Source organism: Monodon monoceros, unplaced genomic scaffold, assembly GCF_005190385.1.
Source record: "Monodon monoceros isolate NGI ecotype Baffin Bay Population unplaced genomic scaffold, NGI_Narwhal_1 Super_Scaffold_14, whole genome shotgun sequence".
NCBI lineage: Eukaryota > Metazoa > Chordata > Mammalia > Artiodactyla > Monodontidae > Monodon > Monodon monoceros.
In genome coordinates, this window is record NW_021703770.1 from 8,351,353 (window position 1) to 8,372,796 (window position 21,444).

Here is a 21,444-nt window from a genome sequence, read left to right on the forward strand (position 1 = left end):
ACTAATGATAATAAGCCCTAAATACTAAAGCAAAATAGACATAAAACCAGAAACAAATTAGGTGCAGGAAGCAAACCCAAGTCTACAGTTGCTCCCAAAGTCCACCGCCTCAATTTTGGGATGATTCGCTGTCTATTCAGGTGTTCCACAGATGCAGGTACAGCAAGTTGACTGTGGACCTTTAATCTGCTGCTTTTGAGGCTGCTGGGAGAGATTTCCTTTTCTCTTCTTTGTCTGCACAGCTCCTGGGGTTCAGCTTTGGATTTGGCCCTGCCTCTGTGTGTAGGTCACCCTCAGGCTTTTGTTCCTGCCCAGACAGGATGGGGTTAAAGGAGAGGCTGATTCCATGGCTTTGGCTCACTCAGGCCAGAGGAAGGGAGGGGTACGGAATGCGGGGTGAGCCTGCAGCGGTAGAGGCCGGCGTGCGTTGCACCAGCCTGAGGCGCATCTTGTGTTCTCCCCGGGGAAGTTGTCCCTGGATCACGGGACCCTGGCAGTGGCAGCTGTGCAGCTCCAGGGAGGGGAGGTGTGAAGAGTGACCTGTGCTTGCACACAGGCTTCTAGGTGGCTGCAGCAGCGGCCTTAGCGTCTCATGCCCATGTCTGGTGTCCTCGCTTATAGTCGCAGCTCGCACGCGTCTCTGGAGCTCGTTTAGTTGGTGCTCTGAATCCCCTCTCTTGGCGCAGCCTGAAACAGTGTGGTCTTTTGCCTCTTCATCAGTTCCAGACTTTTTCTCAGACTCCCTCCCAGCTGGCTGTGGCGCACTAGCCCCCTTCAGGCTGTATTCACGCAGCCAGTCCTCTCCCTGGGATCTGACCTCCGAAGCCCGAGCCTCAGCTCCCAGCCCCCGTCCACCCTGGTGGGTGAGCAGACAAGCCTCTCGGGCTGGTGAGTGCTGGTCGGCCCTGATCCTCTATGCGGGAATCTCTCCGCTTTGCCCTCCGCACCCCTGTTGCTGCGCTCTCCTCCGTGGCTCTGAAGCTCCCCCCCTGCCACCACCCCTCCCTCCACCAGTGAAGGGGCTTCCTAGTGTGTGGAAACTTTTCCTCTTTCATGGCTCCCTCCCAGAGGGGCAGTTCCAGTCCCTCTTCTTTTGTCTCTGTTTTTTCTTTTTTTCTTTTGCCCTATCCAGGGACGTGGGGAGTTTCTTGCCTTTTGGGAGGTCTGAGGTCTTCTGCCAGCGTTCAGTAGGTGTTCTGTAGGAGTTGTTCCAGGTGTAGATGTATTTCTGATGTATCTGTGGGGAGGAAGGTGATCTCCACATCGTATTCCTCCGCCGTCTTGAAGGTCCCTCCACGTTGGTCCTTTTGACCGAGATCCAAAGATTGTTTCCCTATACACACACACATATATATGTGGTGTGTATATGTGTGTACATATGTATACGTATATGGTGTGTGTGTGTGTTTGCGCATGTGCTTGCATGCAGATGTGTAGATAAGCATCAGTATGTGAGCACCTATGTGTCTATACTTGTGTGTGCGTGTGTATGTTTGTGCATATGCAGGTGTGTGTGCTAAGGGTTTGAAGCAGGCCTTGGTGATCCCTACAATTCCAAATTCAGTCAGTGGAGTTAGTGCACAGATGGTTGGTGACCTTGGAAGACATACTGGGGCTTCATTCCTCAGGCAGTGGGAAGTCACTGACACTTGAAGTGGGGAAGTGTCATGTTCTGATCTGGGCTTGAGGAGAGTAACCATGGAGATGGATAACTCTGTCTCCAGTTTACTCTGGATGAGAGAAATCAGAGGCCAAGGGGAATGAAACTGGCTGGGAGATATTTTCCTAACAGTCCAGTAAAGAGAGCTAAGGACCTGAAATAGAGCAGTAGCTGTGAAATAGGAAAAGGTTATAATCCTCCAAAGCTGAGACCCCGAGTCCCCCAAGACACCATATGTGACATAGAAGTTTAAATTAAATCAAATGTTTATCATTATAGTAAACTTACCTTATCAATTGGTAATACTCTAAGTATTTTGGACAGGGTTCCACTTTATTAAAGATAGAGTTTGTTGCTGGATGTGATCACAGCAATGGTTCCTTGAAAGAGTGACTATAGCACCGTGAGATGACTTAAAGGGAACGTACTGAGTGACCTTGACCTGCAGTCAGCAGACATAACCTGGTTCCTGCTTCTTCCCATTATTAGGTGTGTGGCTGGGGATGAATGTGACTTAACTTCTCAGAGCCTACATGGCCTCTTCTGTGAAATGGGAATCATAAGATCCCAAATTCAGAGTGTTCTTTTGAAAATTTAAGTAGATAGTATGCATGTTATCACCCTAGAAACATTTTTTAATAGGATCTTGCCCTTAGGGCTGAGACTGGACACTGGAAAATTTGACTCAGTTAAGTTACAGAAAGCTATTCTAGTAAAATAATAATAACAATAACTAGGGTTTAATGAACACCTACTATATGCCATCAACTGAGATAAGGGTTTTACATACGTTAGCTCATTTAGTCCTTATAACAATCCTGGGAGTTGGGCAGGGGTGGAGAGCAAAATATTGAACAACTACTATGGCTAAAGCATGGGCTAATCAGACGAGGCCAGGGAAGCCCATCAGAATGGATGTTAACCATAAACAGCCAGTAGAGCTATATGGGTACATCCTGACTAAGCTCTGGAATTAGGCTCCTACTTTACCAATGAGGAAGCTGGAGCTTCATTACCCAAACTCCTCATTACGGAGTTTGGGTAATTGCCCGAAATCACACAGCTCGTCGGTGGCAGAATAAGGGCACCAATCCAGAAGCATCTGACGTCAAAGCCATTGGTCTTAACAATTACGGCATCCTACCTCCTAGCTCCAGATTTCTGCAATTGTTTCTGATGCCTGAAATCTGCCATTGATACCCAAAGGATCAAAGTATAGCCTAGGAGGTCTCACATACATCCTTAATAAGTTAGCAGAACTGACACTGAGAGGGAAGAAAAGTCAGTAAACTTCTGACAGTAACAAGATCATAAGCCTTAATCAAGCCTCTTAGTAAATTTATTCCATCAAAAAAAAAACCTCGATTTCAGAAACATGATATTAGCTAGATGAATGGCAAAAAAAAGTGATTGAATATAACTTTATTTCTAATAAAGCATTTAATAGCATCTCATGGATGTCTGTTCATAAAATTTAATTAATTAAAATAGGCTTAGATAGTAATTCCATTACGTAGATTGAAAAGGGGCTCCAGGTGGCTCCTCTTCACACGCCCTGGCTCTATTTTGGAAAGACTTGATAGCTGAGGAGACACTAGAGCTGACGGTGGGCTGTGTTATATGCAGTATCTTTATTAATAATCTCCAAAGGCTCCCTTGATGAACCTTAATGAAAATTACAGAGCCTGGTCTTTTCAGCACAGTTGCTAAAAAGGCATGGAATGACACCAGAATGTCAAGCAGGAACTGGCTCGTCCCTGATGGTTAATTGGAACAAAGGTCTTAATCCTTGTGACGGGGTTGCCCTGCCAAGCAACATGGCAGGATGAGGAATGAAAAGCATTCCTCACTGGAGGCAAGAGTGCCCAAGCCCCCTGCATGCCTCGCGGCATCTGTTCCTCCTTCTCTCTCCCTCCTGTAGTTCCTTTTGGCTTTGTCTCCCTCTCTCCCTTGCTTCTCTCTCTCTTGTCTCTTTCCTCCTCAAACCCCCTTTCTCACCTTGTTCTGAAAAGTCCCTGACAACAGCATCCATAAGGCTGCACTTCTCTTTGAAATGCATCAGAGTTGTCTTTAACATGAACAAGTATTCTTTTTGCAAAATTATTGACAATGGTGAAGACTGAAACTATCTGGTAACAATAGCTGATAAAGCTAATGTTGATTGAATGCTCACCGTGTGCCAGACACTATACTAAATAACCTTCCTGACTCACCTCACCTAATACTGACCACGGCCCTGAGAGGAAAATACTATTACCTTCCCCGATTTTCAGACGAGGAACTTGAAATTCTTATAGGATAAATAACTTCCGGCCAATGACACACAACCTAAGCAGGAGCGCAAAGACCCTGAGGCTGCTCACCTGCCTCCCTAAATGTCTAAAGGCAGGGAAATGGTTAGATAAAGTTCTGCATATCACAAAATAGGGAAATGGGTAACCATTAAGTACCATGACTTACGTTAATATTCGATGGCATAAGAAAATGCTTGTGAGTTTAAAGAAGTACGCATTGCAGAGTACGAACACACACACACACACCATTTAGGGCAACCTTAGTTTTTTAAAAATCTACTTTTACAGAGAGAGAAAGACATAGAGCTCAGTGTGGGAAAGGGTGGCTGGATTGCTTCTCTTGCTTTTCTCCATGCAGTCCACACTGTTTTTGAACAGGAATCCTGCTCCAGGTTTTCCCATTACCTTTCCACCCCCAAAAGCAGGAGGGTGATGCTGAAGGGAGTGCAAGCAGCAGGAAGGTGTCCAAAGAGCTCTCAGCTTGCAGTCTGGCATTGTGAGGGCCGATCAGGACCCATTACTTCCTGACCTTGAGCGAGTGACTTAACCTCTCTCCGCTCCCACCTCCTTAGCTGTAAAATGGGGGGAAACCATCCTAATGCAATCTCCATAAATACAGGAACTGATTTTCTGATTTGTCTGTTTCGTTCCCTGCTTATATCTTGCAGAGGACTTCAAGAGATGCTTGTTGAATAAATGAACAGATGAGATAAATGGACTGTATATGTAGCATAGGGTGAGAATGAAACAACATCTTTTATGAAGATAAAAGGCCAACACAGAAGACACAATATTTACATCTTAACTCTCTTGGAGCCTCAGTTCCCTCATCTGTAAAATGGAAATTTATAATGCTGATAGATATCTACCTATCAGAACTGTTGTGGGCACCAGAATGAAGTACTTTGTGAAACTGCAACTTCCACGCTAGGATAGGACACGGTAGCTTTCCAACTTTTTAGAAGCAGATGGGCCCCATGGTTTGTAAGGCAGGCTGACTCTGAAGTCCAGTAAAGGCTATAGGATAGATCATGGTTGAAGGCAAAGTCAGGCTGCATGGCCACCGTGCTGGCAGCTCCCACCCCAACAGTGAGTGACCCCTGAGGTACCCTCAGTGAACTCTGGAATCTACAGAAGGGAGCTTGCTATAGTCTGCTGACTTTTGGAATTAGCTGGCAGAGACTGTGTCATCCATCTATTGGGCAGAGCCAGATCAAACCCCAGTGGTTCATGTACCCCTAAGCATGGCTCCTTTTTCAACATAAACCATTCAGGGTAGAGGAAATGGACCACTACATTTAGGCGCACACACCTGGGGTGAAATTCCAACTCTTCCACCTCTATATGTGTGACCTAAAGAAAGGAACTTCTTGGAACTCAGTTTCCTAATTTGTAAAATGGTACTGGTAATGGTACCCAGGGTTACTGTAAAGATAAGACTTGACACTTGCACAGAACACCCTGCACAGTGACCGTAGTTGACCCCCATAACTAACTCCCCTGTTTTTCCATTTTTCCCAGAATGTCCAAGGGCACTGTCATCTAGGGAGCTGAGGACCAATCACTCAGTTCTTACTACACTGTAAATTAGTTCATCCTTTTTGAACCAATATATGTCTAGGAACTGCCCAGTTGGTATATGAAATGGGTTGGTTGAAGCTATTTAGATGTAAATAGAGCAAATGCAGGCACAATTTTAGCAGGAAAGGGTAGTGTGATCAATTCATAATTTTTTTTTGGTCTGATTCAACCTGTATATAGTTGTATAATTACAAATTGTTAATTTTGTTAATTACTAACAAAAATTAGTAGTAGCCACTATTTTTGAGTGTTCAAACTGCACCAGGTTAAGTGCTTTATATACATGATTTTATAAACTATCCTAACGACTCTGCACAAATCTAGTTCTCTTTCCCATTGCACCTAAGAAAACTGGGACTCAGAGACTAATGCAACTAGCGTGAGTCCCACAGGTAGTAAGTTGAGATACCTAACTTCACATCCAGGCCTGCTTTAATGCAGGCTCCATGCCCCTTGGTGGTGTTGAGAGTCACTTGCTTTGAGAAGCCCATATCATTCCCATTTTACAGAGGGGAATTTACTTCCTTTGCTCCAGTTTCCACAGCCAACAAGGGGTAGATGCAGCATTAGAACTGCTCCCAAAGCTGAGGAGTTGGATGTACTTCACCCACAGTACCAATCCGCCACTCTGCTGAAGTTTGTCTCTCTATTCATCCATTTATTTAACGGTGGAGAAAGTCTAATCTACAGATCAATGATGGCTGTCATTTCTCCAGCACCATCGATGGATTGGTTAATTGGCTAAAAAATGAACCATTTGAAGCATTTCAACTGAAAGAACATTTCCGATGTTCTTCATCTTTTATCATATACCAAACACTCGTCTTTAATAGTTCAATTAAAGGAAATGAATCATCGCTCTTATGCTGGTAAACTCTTGCATTATTGGTACCCAGCTTGATCTAGAGCTACAAAAAATAGTAATAACTGTTAAGTGGAGTCTTTATTGAAAATAAATCTTAGCTAGAAGCCCTCCGTGAAAACAGATGAGAGCAAAGCTGCTTTAATTGAAAGGGGAAGATGTAGAGGGTCTCCCCGCTCCCCAACTGGCGGGGCCAAACACACCTCCGTGGTTCCCCTGGGACTCTTAGAAGCATCTTGGGACAACAAGGGGCTGTAGAGCAAGAAGGGTTTTGAGCTTTGTCCATGAATTGAACAAATACTTCTGAGCACTGCATGCTAGGTGCTGTGCTAAGTGTGGGCACGTGGAAATGAAAGATGGTACCCCTGCCCTCCAGAAGCTCGGAGTTTGTGGAGAAAAAGAGCGGGTGCGGATGTTTATAAGATGAGTGATCTACAGGCATTTTTTTTTTCTTTACTTGCGACTGACGAGGCACAGCAAAGCAACGGTGGGGCTCTACTTTGGAAAAATTGAAAAGGGACCCGTAACTCAGAGCAGAATTTCCTCCATTTTAGCTTCAAGAATGCTCAAAGGCCCCCTCCCCCCTCAAGAACAGATCTTGAAACACATGGAATGTGTTTGTAGTTCTGTGCAACCGCTGGGTAGCCTTTCCAAAGAGGATCGCTGTCTGTAAATTATTCATTACTTCTCCGTAATTTCATTCTTCTCTTTTATTAAGTCAAATCCCAGACACAACAAAAAGAAGAACAGTGCAATGAAAAAGTTTGTCTTCTTATGATTTTTGTTTTGTGGAAGAAAATAAAAAATCTAAATGTCTTTTCATTAAGATGTTCCAGTGCGTTCCCTGTACAGTGTTAATTGCCTAATGGCATTAGCATGGTGTGCTGTTTAATAGACCCTCACAATTAGTTGGCAAAGCACTTTAACAGCCATTATCTCCTTTGGGGCTCACAAAGCCTCTGTGAGCGAAACAATCAGCTAGAGCTTTATTCTACAACCATTGAAACTCTGGATAAGATGAAGCTATTTGCCCAGAATCACACACCACATACAGTGTCTATGTTGCAAGGAGTATGAGGTTTGAAAAACAGCAGCTCCAGTTTAGTCTTAGAATCATGCTTACCAGCTATGTGGCCACAAGAAAATAGGTTAACTTTCCTGCAGTTCCTTCATATGTGATAAGCAACCAAGTAGTCCTTAGTATGTGCCAGAGACTATTCTCAACTCTCTACATATCTTTATTCACTTAACCCTGACAACGCCATTATCGCTCCCATTTTATAGATAGAAGTTAAGTAACGTGCCTAAGGTCATGCAGCTAGTAAGTGGCAGAGCGAGATATAAACTCAGGTAGTCTGGCACTGGAGTCCATATTACACCCTCTACTATAGTGATGCTGGGCACACTTTAAAACTAAAATTGTTTGACTCTTTTTTTTTTTTTTGCGTTGTGCGGGCCTCTCACTGTTGTGGCCTCTCCCGTTGTGGAGCACAGGCTCCGGACGCGCAGGCTCAGCGGCCATGGCTCACGGGCCCAGCCGCTCGGCGGCATGTGGGATCTTCCCGGACCGGGGCACGAACCCGTGTCCCCTGCGTCGGCAGGCGGACTCTCAACCACTGCCCCACCAGGGAAGCCCCTGTTTGAAATATTTTGAAAATGAAGAAGGAATGTGTGTGCCCAGAGGAAACTCCTGATGGTAGAAATCTTCCTGTTTTCTCAAGCTGCCTCCTCCCCCATGCTTACAGTCAGAGGTCAGTCTGACACAGACCCTGTAAGGTGGCTAAAGTCAACCCATATGTCAAAATTTGGTAAAGATAAAACACAAAAGCTATGGATGGAAGTTGTATCACTGTCTTCCTGCTTCCCAGCCGTTGACCCAGCTCAGCCGTGGGATGTGAGCACACTACTCCAGAGACCACTGCTCTAAGGAGTCAGGAGGTCAGGAAAGAGTTTCAGACAAGGCAGTGATGGAGTGACAAGGTCACTTTTGTGTTTGTGATAGCCATGTAGAACATGATAGAACATGAGCTGGAAGGTGGTCAGGCTGAGGCAGGGAGCCCAGACTGAAGCCTGATGGTGGCCTGAACTAGAGTGTTGGTATGAGGAATGGAGAGAAGAAAATGGAATAAAAATTAAAATATTTAGGTTGGAAATGGAGTGTGCAATGAAGTGCAGAACCTATAATCTATCCCAGGTTTGTACAGTAGTGAGTAGAGAGAGAGATTGATGCCATTCCCTGAGACGGAAGTTATATAGGATGAGCAGGTTTGGGGAGAAGGGTGATAAGGGCCCTTAAACGTTCAGACAAAAGACTAGTAGAGTTTGGAGGAGGAAGGGTATCTTTCTGTTATCAGGAAATCCAAGTAGGCTTCATGGAAGAGGTGGCATATGAATGGACAGGAGTTGAACTTATGGAGTAGGCAAGACTCAGGCTGCCACCCAGGCCAAGGGTGCCTACACTGGCCTTTTACATGTGTCTCTGCATTCACCTATGTCAACAGGTATGTGCGGTCAAGGACGAAGCATGATGTTGACATGCGGATTGGAATCCACTCGGGCTCAGTGCTATGTGGCGTGTTGGGTCTACGAAAGTGGCAGTTTGATGTCTGGTCTTGGGATGTGGATATTGCAAACAAACTTGAATCTGGAGGAATCCCTGGGTAAGCCAAAGCAAAACCCTCTTCTTGCTTAACACTTATCATTTGCTCACTTTGTGACAGTGGGTTTCCCATGTGCAGAATTCAGAAGTATATGTCCAAGAAGCAATTATTTTGGAGGTGACAGAACATTAAAACATCATGCAAATATTGGCCTCAAGACTTTAGTGACATTTGTCATAGGCAATGAGGACGGTGAGATGACACTCAGGTGTTCAGGACCTAGCCCTGCAAAGCGTTGGTTTTCAGATTTGATTTTACATTGGAACCAGAAGAGGAGCATTTTAAAAATCCTGGTGTTCCTAAAAAAAAAAAAAAAAAAAAATCCTGGTTTTCCAGACCCCAGACCAGTTCATGTAAAGCAAAATCTGTACAGAATCTATTTTAAGTTCTTAAAGCAATTCTCATGGGCAGCCAGGGTTAAGACTTACAGACCTGCTATATGACCTTACCCTTCCTTTGAAAACTCAGACATATCTTTGAACTTTCCATGATTTGAAATTGTTTGGCTTTTTATTTTTCTGCTTTTTTAATGTCTGTTATTTCCCCTTCCTATCAATCACTATTTATAGGAAAAAAACTCAGATTACTTTTCCTTTCAGTGAGCGAGATAGCCCCCAATTCTAAAAACATCTTGAGTAGTGCTAAATACCATGAATACATCATATCATTTGATCTCACAACACCCCACGTAGTAAATCGTGGCTTCCTTGTTTTAATGGGGAGACTGAGGCTCAAAGAAATTAAATCTCTCACATAAACGCAGCTATTAAGTGCCTCACTACCCATCACTGTCTTCCATTGTTAATTTATCAGTCCAGTTTGTTCAAGATTGTCCTTTTATTATGAGTCTCCAGTCCCTCTGTGTCCCCAGTGCCTAGCGTGCTGTATAGAACCTAGGAAGAAGGGAGGGAGGCGTCCAACGCCACGGCATAATGATTGATAGTCTGTAACCCGCAGTCATGCAGAACCCATACGTAGTTTGTTAAACCATCAGTAGCTACGCCCTACCCTCAGGGTTTCTGATCGCTGTGTCTGGGATGGGAACCGAGAATATGCCTCCCTAACAAGTTCCCAGGTGATGCTGACGCTGCTGGCCTTGGTACCTCATTTTGAGGACCACTGTTCTCAACCTTTAGTTAAATGAAACAATGTATATAAAGTCCTTTGCTCAGGAAATAGCTGTGGTTGTAGTAATGACCCTATGATGTAGCTGTAGGGTCTTGGAAAGACTCTGAAAGTGTATGTTTTTGTCTCAATCCAGCACTGCCATCTACCACTGATGGGACTTTGGTCTAGTTACTTACTCACTGCCTCTGAGCCAGTTTCACTGTCAGCAAAGTGAGGGGAAAAAAAACGCCTTATCACCTATAGTTGTTGGAAGAATGGAAATTATATGAGATGATCCATGGAACAAAGCACATAGAATACATTTGGCTACAAAGTAACATTTACACAAAATAAGTGTTGCCCAACTGTTAGATCTTATTTACTATCATGACTATTATTGGTATATCCTGGCATTTAAAATTATCAGAAAGTTTCAGATTTACCTGACATTCAATATATGAGAATATTGTCTGAGAACTGACTCATTTCCTTAGAGGGAAATGTAATCCCCAGACACTCAGCTGCAAATGTATTACTCCAAAGCTCAAGGTAGTTGCAAGGATGAAAATGAACACCTAAAATCCAGTTTCTATCAAAGCATTTAAATATTGATTAGAACTTCAGCAGAAGGATCAGGATGTCTTTCAATATGGAAAACATAATATTGATTTAGGATATGCACATATTAGTCCCCCAAGTGTTGACAGCAGAATAATAAAATGTAGGATCTAGAGAAAATACCAAATGGGGTGGTATTTCACTTGATTATTTTAAAAGAAAATCAGCCATTAGACTTTACGAAACACAACCAGGAGTTTCATTTTGCCTGGGAGAAAAAGACAGCTTTCAAGCTTCCAGCTCTGAGCGTGATCTGAGAAAGACTGGGACATTTATTCATTTCATGGAAGGTCAAACATCTTTTCTATTCTCCTAGGTCAACACTACTGAGTTCCTATGTATTGACAAAATTTATCATGAGAATATCTTGTAATTAGCACTTTTCTCAAGAGAGCTCAAAACATCTTTCACATGCTTTTATTTTTAATACAGGCGTACCTTGGAGATATTGCAAATTGTTCCAGACCACCACAATAAAGCAAATATTGCAATAAAGCGAGTCACACGAATTTTTGGTTTCCCAGTGTATATAAGTTATGTTAACATTATACCATAGTCTATTACGTGTGCAATAACATTATGTCTAAAGAAATCAATCTACATACCTCAATTAAAAAATACTTTATTGCTAAAAAATGCTAACCATCATCTGAGCCTTCAGCTACTTGTAATCTTTTTGCAACAGTAACATCAGAAATCACTGATCACAGATCATCATAGCAAATATAATAAAAAAGTCTGAAATATTTTGAGAATTCCCAAAATGTGACACAGGGACATGAAGTGAACAAACGCTCTTGGAAACACAGACTCGCTCAACTCAGGTTGCCACAAACCTTCAATTTGGAAAAAATGAAGTATCTGTGCAGTACAAAAAAGGGAAGCACAATAAAACGAGGTATGCCTGTACCTTACCTCACGTTTGAAATCAATGTCTATATACAAGGATACTTATTTGGAAAACATGCAGAATGTGCCTTAAATGAACAGAAATGCATTGTTTGTAGTTTCTGTTTCTTTACATGTCCTTTGCAGTGGATTATTCTCTCTGTAAGAAAGAACTTAGCAGGATGGGTAAGGGGGGTAACAGGAGAAATCGAGGCAGCACTGAAGAAAATGCATTTGGAAACATCACTTGAAAAAAATTGTTTCCTTGGATATATTGTTTCTAGAATCCAAAAGCCAAGCAAAGTCTTAAGTATCTACCTTATTCATTCATTCATTCATTTAAAAGAGCACTAAAGTCAGCCTAGGGAAATGAATTTGTGCTGAATCAGGGAGTAGGAAATTGTGTGGAAAACACAGCGTGAGCATTCTAAGCAGGAAGAATGGCTTGTTCTGAGTTTAGTAGGTGTGAAGTAGCACCTTGAATTTGACGACATGCCAATTACTTGATTAGCTGGAGAGAGCATCAGAAAATGAGCCTTGAAGTCGCAGGGCCCAGAAAGTGGAGGTCTTAGAGACCTTGTTCAGAATTTAAAGTGTACCCTATAAGCCTTGAGGAGGCATGGAATAAACAACAGAAATAAGATAATGGCATTTAAAAAAATAATCCTAATAATTTAAGGGTTTGTTCTTGTAGCATGTGCAGTGTACCATGCACTGTTTTAACTACTTTACATGAATCAACTCTTACAATACTCATGAAGACCCTAAAAAATGGGTACTATTATTTTTCCCATTGTTATGGGTGAGATAACAGACTCATAGAAAGCTTAAATAACTTGCACAAGATCTCTCAGCTAGCAAGTGGCAGAGCTAGGGTTTCAATCCAGGGAGTCTGGCCAAAGCATCCATGCTTGTAACCACCAAGCTAGTCTACCCAGACCACAATGCACCCCAATAAGTAGTCTGAGTTAGGCAGTTATGAGAACAGAAAAACTCTTGCCCAGAAGGATTTACCATGTGACATTCCCACAATTCACATCTGATCTTTAAGGCTCTTGATGTCATCTGTTGTTTTGCTAAAAAAGAAATGTGAATCTTGAACTATGATGGCTGATACGAGTCTCTTACCTTGTGAGTGAGCCTAGCCAGCTGCCAGCCTGCACGTATCCACAGCTGTGTTCCCTTCTGCTTTCCATATACACATTACAAGGGAAATTGCATCTTACAGTGGTTTTCCTAAAGGACCCTCCGTGTAGCCCTGTGGACTTATAAGACCTGCCTTTGTTCTTAAGAAGATTATAGACAAGTTGAAGAAATAAGGCACAAATATGTGAAAATTGAAAAGGTAGGAAAAGTTCCAAAACAGTAAGCACTACATTTGCATGGTGATAGGACAAGAATTGCCGTTGAGTTCAGAAACATTTATGGAACTTGTTTTTCCAAAATAATCAACATGACTGAAAAAATCACTGATTCTTAAAAGTTGCTGGGATCAGGCTGACAGAAGAAAAACCAAAGGAAGTGCTTAAATGTGGCTCGATGGGGCTACGATTTATCAGAGTCTACAGCGACCCTAGGGGTGAAGTTGGTGATAGATACCTGCTCATTGATTTATGCTTATACTTTTGTTTTCTTTTATTCTTTCTACTTTTTCAGGGGAACAGATACTGTCCTTGAGGACACGTCCTCACAGCACCCATGCACAGCCCTGATGTTGGGTTTGCACAGGACCGAAAACAGAGATGGCCTTTGCAAGCCACGTCAGGTGTATAACAACCTATGCTTTGTCCACACAGGAGGATTCACATTTCCAAAGCCACGCTGGACTGCCTCAACGGTGACTATAATGTGGAAGAGGGTCATGGTAAAGAGAGGAATGAATTCTTGAGGAAGCATAATATAGAGACCTATTTAATTAAGCAGCCTGAGGAGAGTCTGCTGTCTTTGCCTGAAGACATCGTCAAGGAATCTGTGAGCTCCTCAGACAGCAGAAACAGTGGGGCAACATTCACAGAAGGATCCTGGAGCCCCGAACTGCCCTTTGATAACATAGTGGGGAAACAGAACGTAAGTCCCGGCTTGCTTCTTGTGAATGCATGTGCACCTCCAACCCAGTTGCCTCAGAGAAGACCAATTCATCTTTAACCCTTTCTCTGCTGAGTGCCTTAATCATAATTGATCAAATGTATCACCTCAGGACAGAATTAACCTACGTGTGCCATTTCAGGAAATGCCAGAAATACCAGAGGGTTCCCACCACCCTCTCCTTTTTTTTTTTTTTGACCTAGCTAAAAATAAATGTCATGTGAAGCTGAATTATAATTTTACCAAAATTAATTACTCATGTTGGAAAGGATAAACCTCATCTTATTAAACTAACAACAAAGGGGGAAGGGCAAGTCCACGCGAATGTAATTTTTTTTGGTAGTTGGCTGGCTAGGAGTACCGAGGTGCCCTCTGAAATTTAAAATCAGGAGGGCATTGTTGATTTGGAAATATAAAAGATGCAAGCGAGGTAAGGATGAGGGCATTCGACAGTAGTAAGCAATTTCAAAGCCACCCACATAATGCTATTCTTATGTAGTGTGGATTTGCATCTTCCATGAGGGATAAAGCAACAAAGTCAGTACATCAGGTGTAAGTTATCAGTCATCAAATTATTTTTAAAAGTATATCTTCAAATACCAGAATCACACTAAACCCAGTGAGCCGCTGTGACACTGAGAGGCACCAGAGAACTGAAGTTGATCAAGGGAGAACCAAAGTGGATTCAGAGATGCTCCCCTCTCCAGAATGCTTGTTCAGGGCATGGGCAAAATCACCTGCTCTAACAGGTTTTCCCTTCCCTTCCCTTAGGCCAGGCACATATAGTTGAACTCATGTAAGTTGTGTGACTTCGTTGTGCTTTTTTAAAGAAACTAACCCAAGAAAAGCCACTATATAAGGCTTGTAAACAGCTTCTGACATTCTCCCGAGCCAAGGAAAAGCTGACAGTACTATGAAATAAATAGACCACATTGATAGTGTCTGGAGCTTTATGAAGACATATATGTGTTCACTGTCTAATCCACAGACCTGAACATTTCTCATTAACTTGTCATTAAGAAAAATCTGTCTGCTTAAAGACATTTAAAATGGAAAAGGTTAAAATGCTGAAAGTCTTGCCTCTTTATTCTGCATTTGAAAGATTGATGGGGCGCTCTGAGGCCAGGTTAACCTTGGTTTCCTTCCAGCTCTGTGTGAAGGAGCTAAGGATCAATGCATGGACCCCATTCACTGGTCAAAGATGCAGGTTGAACCCTTGAACCCAGCCCACATACCTTGCAAGAGCCTTTAATATTCTTTTGTGAGTGTTTACTTTCCCCCCAAATTACTATGCCTACACAAGTCAGCACTGATTTCAGCGCCTACCTCTTTCCATCCCTGAATTGATATGCATGGTACAATTTGCTGTTATAGAATATTACAGTCTTAAATACTTCCTGGAGTTGGTGCATGCCCAGCTGAAAGTACCCTCTGTTTCCTCTGCCTATTGTTAGCTTGAGCCTGAAGGCTGCTTATTTTTAAAAAGATGCACGCCTCACCCTGAACACTTCAATAATTCTGCATAAAGTTTTCTCTCTTGGTTTTTTGTTTTTCTTTTTCTTTTTGGTCTTTCCTTTTGAAAAACTCTGTCCGTTTAAGCTGATTGTGGAAATGGGGATAATTCCTAATTGTTCTCATCTCAGTGTGTACCTATCCTTGCTACTAGGAATTGAGAACCCAGAAGAGAGGTTGAGGTGCTCGGTTTTAAGTCATGATTGATTGATCTGGTAGAATTATATAGGAATACTGGAAATATTTATCTGCTGATTTCCTAAAGATATTTACTGATGTCATCAAATAGTTTTTATAAAAGATGTCATTATTCGTCAAAGATTATTATTCTTGTGTTTAACCATACCATATATTTCTTATGATGCCTGAGTTTTGCCTGTCTTTGCCATCTTCAACATAAATAATCTCAATTTTTTTTATGTCTTCATTCTTAAGAGCCAATGAATGTATGCTGATATTCATAAATAACCAAGTGGCACTAATAACATTTTGGAAATTATTGAGTCAATTAAAATGGTCACAAGCATCAGAATTGCACTTATGCTTAGCTCTGGAAGTCAGTGATCCATATGTGCAATTCAGAGACATAATGTGTGCCTGGAAGAGATCAAAACTGGTCTGGCTGAGCCTGTGCTCTGCCAAAACACCCAGTCAATACCACAGAAAGCCCAGACCATCTGGGTGTTTGCATAACACAGATAAAACATACTAATGCTTCACTGGGGATTTGCTAGCTAAATTGGCCAGATGTTTTAGTTTCTATTGATTCACAAAGTATGCTTTGAAATATTTTTAACGACATTGGTATGTCATGCCATAATCTGTGCTATATAGACAGCAGATGTTCAGATAGTTGCATTCTCATGTATTCATTCATTCAATAAAGATTAATTGAGCATCTGTTACATGCCAACTACTGCTAGTAATATAAGAGGAGGGACAGAAGAAACACTTTGGAGATAAAGTCAGCCGGTAGTGTATGTGCTTCATGAAGACAGGAATTGTATCTGTTTCCCGTATCACTATTTAGTTCATAATTAGAACAATACCTGGTAAGTAACAGGACTTGCTTGCAGTTTGCTGAATGAATTAATTAAATGATAGATGTGGGTGGTACAGGAGAAGACCCAGTCAAGTTTGACTTCCAGGTTTTTTGCTTGGATGTGACTGATTAGATGGTAGAACTGCCCACTGAAATAAAAAATAGTGGAATGGAAGGCGATTAGGAGAGAAACACTAAGAATTTAGTTAAGGACGTGTTCAACTTGAAATGCCTAGGAGAGGTCCAGGGAGGGATATCCAAAAGGCTATTGAACACACACTTCTGAAGCTCAGGCATGAAAAAACTATGCAAGGGATGTGAGTCTGGAAGTATTTGAGTGCTAGATGAAGCCATGAGAATGAAAGAGAGAACTGCAAGGAATATGTAAAATAAAACACTAAGAAGGTACAAGACAGACCTATAGGAACACCAGATGGAGGTGAAAGAGAGTCAGGATCCCATGACAGAGGCAGATATGAAGCAAAGGGACCAGAAGAGGATTAGGCAATGTGGTATCATGGAAGCCTACAGAACGGAGCATTTTGAGAAGATCAGGGTGATCAACACTGTCAAATGTAGCCAAGAGGTGCAGGAAGATGAAGACTGGACACTGCCAGTGGGAACTGGATTGGAAAACGTCATTGGCAAGAGACAGATTTGACACAGTGGTGACGTCAGAAGCCAAATTGTCCCAGTTGATAAGTGAGAGAGCTCTGGATTTCCAAGAACCCCAACTCTATCCCAGTCCCCTCTCGGCTCCCCATTTCAGGAGTCTGTCAATGGTTTGCAGGAGCAAAAAAGTCACTTAGAATTATTTCTGGCCCCTATCTGAGTCTTCCAGTCCCTGTCTATGCCTGAAGATAATCTCTTCGTTTTTGATGGTGTGCATCTTCCCAGCCCTTATAATCTGTGTCCAGTGAAGCTAAAATTGTTGGTTCAGCCCACTCTTGGACACCCTGAGCACTTATGCTTTGCATCCCTGACTCCTGACATGGGCCAGTGTTCTGCCCACTGATTTGGTATCCTGGATCCCTGAATCCTGGCTCAGATACCTGTGAGGCTTCCTATGCTCTGAGCCTCTGAATGGAATGAAATTAAGAAAACTAGAAGGCAAGAGGATTATGATCACAGGTGGACTATTGAAATGTAAGGTTACAAAAGTAGAAGTAGGTAGTTGAAGTACACCAAAAGTGAACATTTTTGACATGGGGGAGGATGTCCAGAAATTTCAAGGCTAAGTTGTTGGAATGAGTCATCAAAATGGTCATTGAATCTCTCAGAATAAAGACAAAATTTGAGATGAAAATGAAGACTTAAGAAAAGGGTCCTCATATGAAAGATTGTATTTTCCCCTTCTGGTTGCATGCTACAACTAAAATCTGTTTGTAAGCTTGAGCTCTGGTTCATTCAATTATTTAACAGATGTTAGTATTCTAGATGCTGAGGATCGAGTAATGAGAGGACAGACTTGATTCCTGTCCTCCAAGAGTTACATTTTAAGGGAGTGGAGAATGCAGACAATTAACCAAATCACAAAAGTTCTGAGAAGGAAATATAGATGAATATATGACTAGGGGGCAGATAGAATTACTGCAGATAGGGTCATCAAGAGACCTCTGAAAATGTGACTTGAGTGCCGAAAGGACCCTGCATTTGAATAATCAGGAAAAGAGCATTATAGATAGAGGAAACGGCTAGTGCAAAGGCCCTGGGGTGGGAAAAATTTGGTATGTTACAGCAAAAAGGCCCAAGTGGCTAGAGCATAGTGAGTAGGGAAAGAAGGAATACAAGAAGAAGTTAAAGGAGACAGATGTTGATCTTGAAAACCTAGTTGACTTTGGATTTTATTCTAAGGGAAGTGATAGAGATATTTTAAGCTGGCCAGTGACATGATCGGATTTAGATGTTTAAGAGATCGCTTTAGCTGCCTGTGGAGAATGGATTGTAGGGACCAAGAATGGACTCCTTAGACAAACAGCATCTTTACTTATGATTTACAAGAGGATACCAAAGGGTGAAGCTTTTATGTCGCTATAAAGTGTATTGTGTAACGATATGAATCATTTTAACTTGATTTTTATGACAAGTGATAATGCCAAGAGAGGTGGAGCCACCCTTTTAGAAGCAAACACCCTTTTAGAGCCTGGGTGCTGTCCCTCATATATTGAGAAATCATCACCATTGTCCCATCCATCCCTTTCACATTGATCACAGCATCAGAACCCAGGCATTTTTCTATTACTCCTCCAGACCTTTTAAAAGAATCACCTGGGGACAAGTACACATTTGGTACTTCCGTTTTCTATATTAGTTGTTTCTGCAGAGTAGAAGTCATTTGGTCATTATTGTTATCATGAAGTTCATATGTGTACTGTGAAGATTGAAAACACAAAAGAAATTTCTGTACAGGCAAACCTCAGAGATATCGCAGGTCTGGTTCCAGACCACCACCATAAAGCAAATATCACAATAAAGCAAGTCACACTGATTTTTTGGTTTCCCAGTGCATATAAGTTATATTAACACTACACTGTAGTCTATTAAGTGTGCAATAGCATTATATCTAAAAAAACAATGTACGCAAGTGTAATTAAAAAACGCTTTATTGCTAAAAAATGCTAACCGTCATCTGAGCCTTCAAGTCATAATAGTAACATCACAGATCACTGATCACAGGTCACCATAACAAATATAACTATTATGAAAAAGTTTGAAATATTGTGAGAATTACCAAAATCTGACACAGACATGCCAAGTAAGCAAATACTGCTTTTAAAAATGGCACCAATAGACTTGCTTGATGCAGGGTTGCCACAAACCTTCAATTTATAAAGCTCGCAGTATCTGCAAAGCACAACAAAGTGAAGCGCGATAAAACAAGGTGTGCCTGTGTTCTGCACAACAAGACAGAAAGCAAATGTGTTTCATTGCCAGGAATATAGATAAATATCCAGAGCATCATTAACGCTAATAGAAGTAGAGAGCTTGGGACCAGGTACCGTGTTGGGAGCATTGCTCACTCATATTCTTTGCATTTCATTCTCACATCAACCTTACTGGGTAAGTGTGACGTGCCTGTTTTACAAGTGACAAAATTGTGATTTGAGAGATCAGTTCGTTTTTTGAAGGATATACAGTGAATGAACAACAGAATTGGAATTAGAACCCAGTTATGTCTGACTCCAAAAAACCACATACTCTCCATCAGGCTGCATTGCCTCCCCTTTTGGTCCTGAAGATATATGCTGCATTTCTACCTACTACCTTGTTTCCTGGTCAGTTAGTATTAAAAGGCTGTGTGTGTGTGTGTGAGTGTGTGTATTCACCCTCTGAAGCTAGGTCACTCTCTCAACAGGGATATTTAGAAATTTTCTGTGAAAGCTCCAGGAAAGGACCAGCTTCTCCTCCAGTAGCGTTAGCATACCCCTAACATCTCATACCCTGAGTGTCCTGATGTGATCATTGTTTGCATGGAAAGGGCTAAGCAGGGCAGTCGCTCAAGTCTGCCTAGGAATAAAACAATCATTTGATTTAGTCACACTTAAGACTGCAGAATGTTGACACCAGAAGAAAAGGAAATGTGTAGGGAGTGGGGCTGGCCATAGTGGAAAGCAGGCTGTAAGAACATATTTATGTTACTATGTTTTTATCAGTCCCAGCTGGGACTTTTCTTAGATCCTGTTTTCTGTATCCACTGGAAGAAAAAATTCTCATCTGATTGCCTTGCTGATCAAAACCATGTTGACCTGTTGCTGAGAGCCGTTTCCTCAGAGTAAACCAGTTAGTCCTGTAAGCTGTGAGTCTCATGATCTTGGGGCAAATCTCTGCAGGACCCAAAATTTACCCATATGATAGTGGGAAGGGCCAGAATGGAAACCCAAGAGAACTGAGTTATGGCCCTGATTTCTCCACTTACTATTGCAAGGCCTTAGGGAACCACGTCTCCCCTCCAAACCTCAGTGTTCCTATCCGTACAATGCCAGAACTGGACTGGATGATCCCATCACTTCCTTTCAGCTCCAACATTGCCTATTCAGTTTCTCAGCCTCAGACACATGCTGGGAGTCTGTTTCTACACTGGTGAGTTACCTACACTTCGGAATCCTGCCACCCAAAGCCCAGAGAACCAAATAATTCCCTGGAAAGTAATGGGGTTATCCAGTTTACAATTTTCCTAGTATAACAATTTAGCATAACTGTCATCCTAATGAACTGTCTTAAAGTATTAATACCAAATCGGAAGCAAGAGTTAAAGCAAAAAAAATTATTGAGGTAAAAATCTCACCTTACTAGGGGATGGAATTGGCCCTTTCTCTCAGCATTCTGGATAACTGCATTTTGCACCAAACCAAACATCATTATAAACATCATCACATTTTGCCATCTTTCAGAGTCCTGTTTTCAACATGATCATTATGTTCTCCTGTTGAGAAATATTGATCACTAGGGTTTGATTTCTTTCCTTCTGTTTCTGTCCCTAAAGGTGAGGTGCAAACTAAGTGGCTGGCCCCTTCTTTTTGCATATAAAAGCCCAGAAGACAAAGAACACTCTTAGGGCTTCCCTGGTGGCGCAGTGGTTGAGAGTCCGCCTGCCGATGCAGGGGACACGGGTTCGTGCCCCGGTCCGGGAAGATCCCACATGCCGCGGAGCGGCTGGGCCCGTGAGCCATGGCCGCTGAGCCTGCGCGTCCGGAGCCTGTGAGAGGCCACGACAGTGAGAGGCCCGTGTACCGCAAAAAAAAAAAAAAAAAAAAAAAGAACACTCTTAATTCAAACTCATTTTACTTTTATCATTTGACTTGGGCAAGTCAGTCCCCCCAAGATGTTCGTTTGTTTCCTCATTCATTCAGCCACTGATTATTCAACTACTTAATGAACTACAATTTCCCAAGCATTGTGCTGGGTGCTGAGGTTGGGAAGATGCAGAAGGAGGTGCAAAACTGTCGAGGAGCTCACAGGCCGGTGGTATTACTAACAGGGCAACAGACTAAGTGGACATTGCTGTCTTTCTAGCAGGACTGAATATTGATCCCAGGTAATCAGGGAAGACCTTCCCAAGGAAATGACTGTTAAGCTGAGATCTATAGACAAGCAGGAGTGAGGCCAACAGTGAGGGAACACGACCCCAGGAGGAG

General features: G+C 42.3%; 1 protein-coding gene across 2 annotated transcripts in view; it reads left to right on the forward strand.

Annotated features, from left to right (window-relative positions):
• Positions 1–21,444, forward strand: part of ADCY8 (adenylate cyclase 8) — a 218,166-nt gene that overhangs the window by 95,943 nt on the left and 100,779 nt on the right. For both annotated transcript variants that reach the window (XM_029222774.1, XM_029222775.1), the window contains exons 6-7: positions 8,899–9,057; positions 13,467–13,737. In XM_029222774.1, the coding sequence (XP_029078607.1) occupies positions 8,899–9,057; positions 13,467–13,737 (430 nt within the window). The remainder of the gene's footprint in view (positions 1–8,898; positions 9,058–13,466; positions 13,738–21,444) is intronic.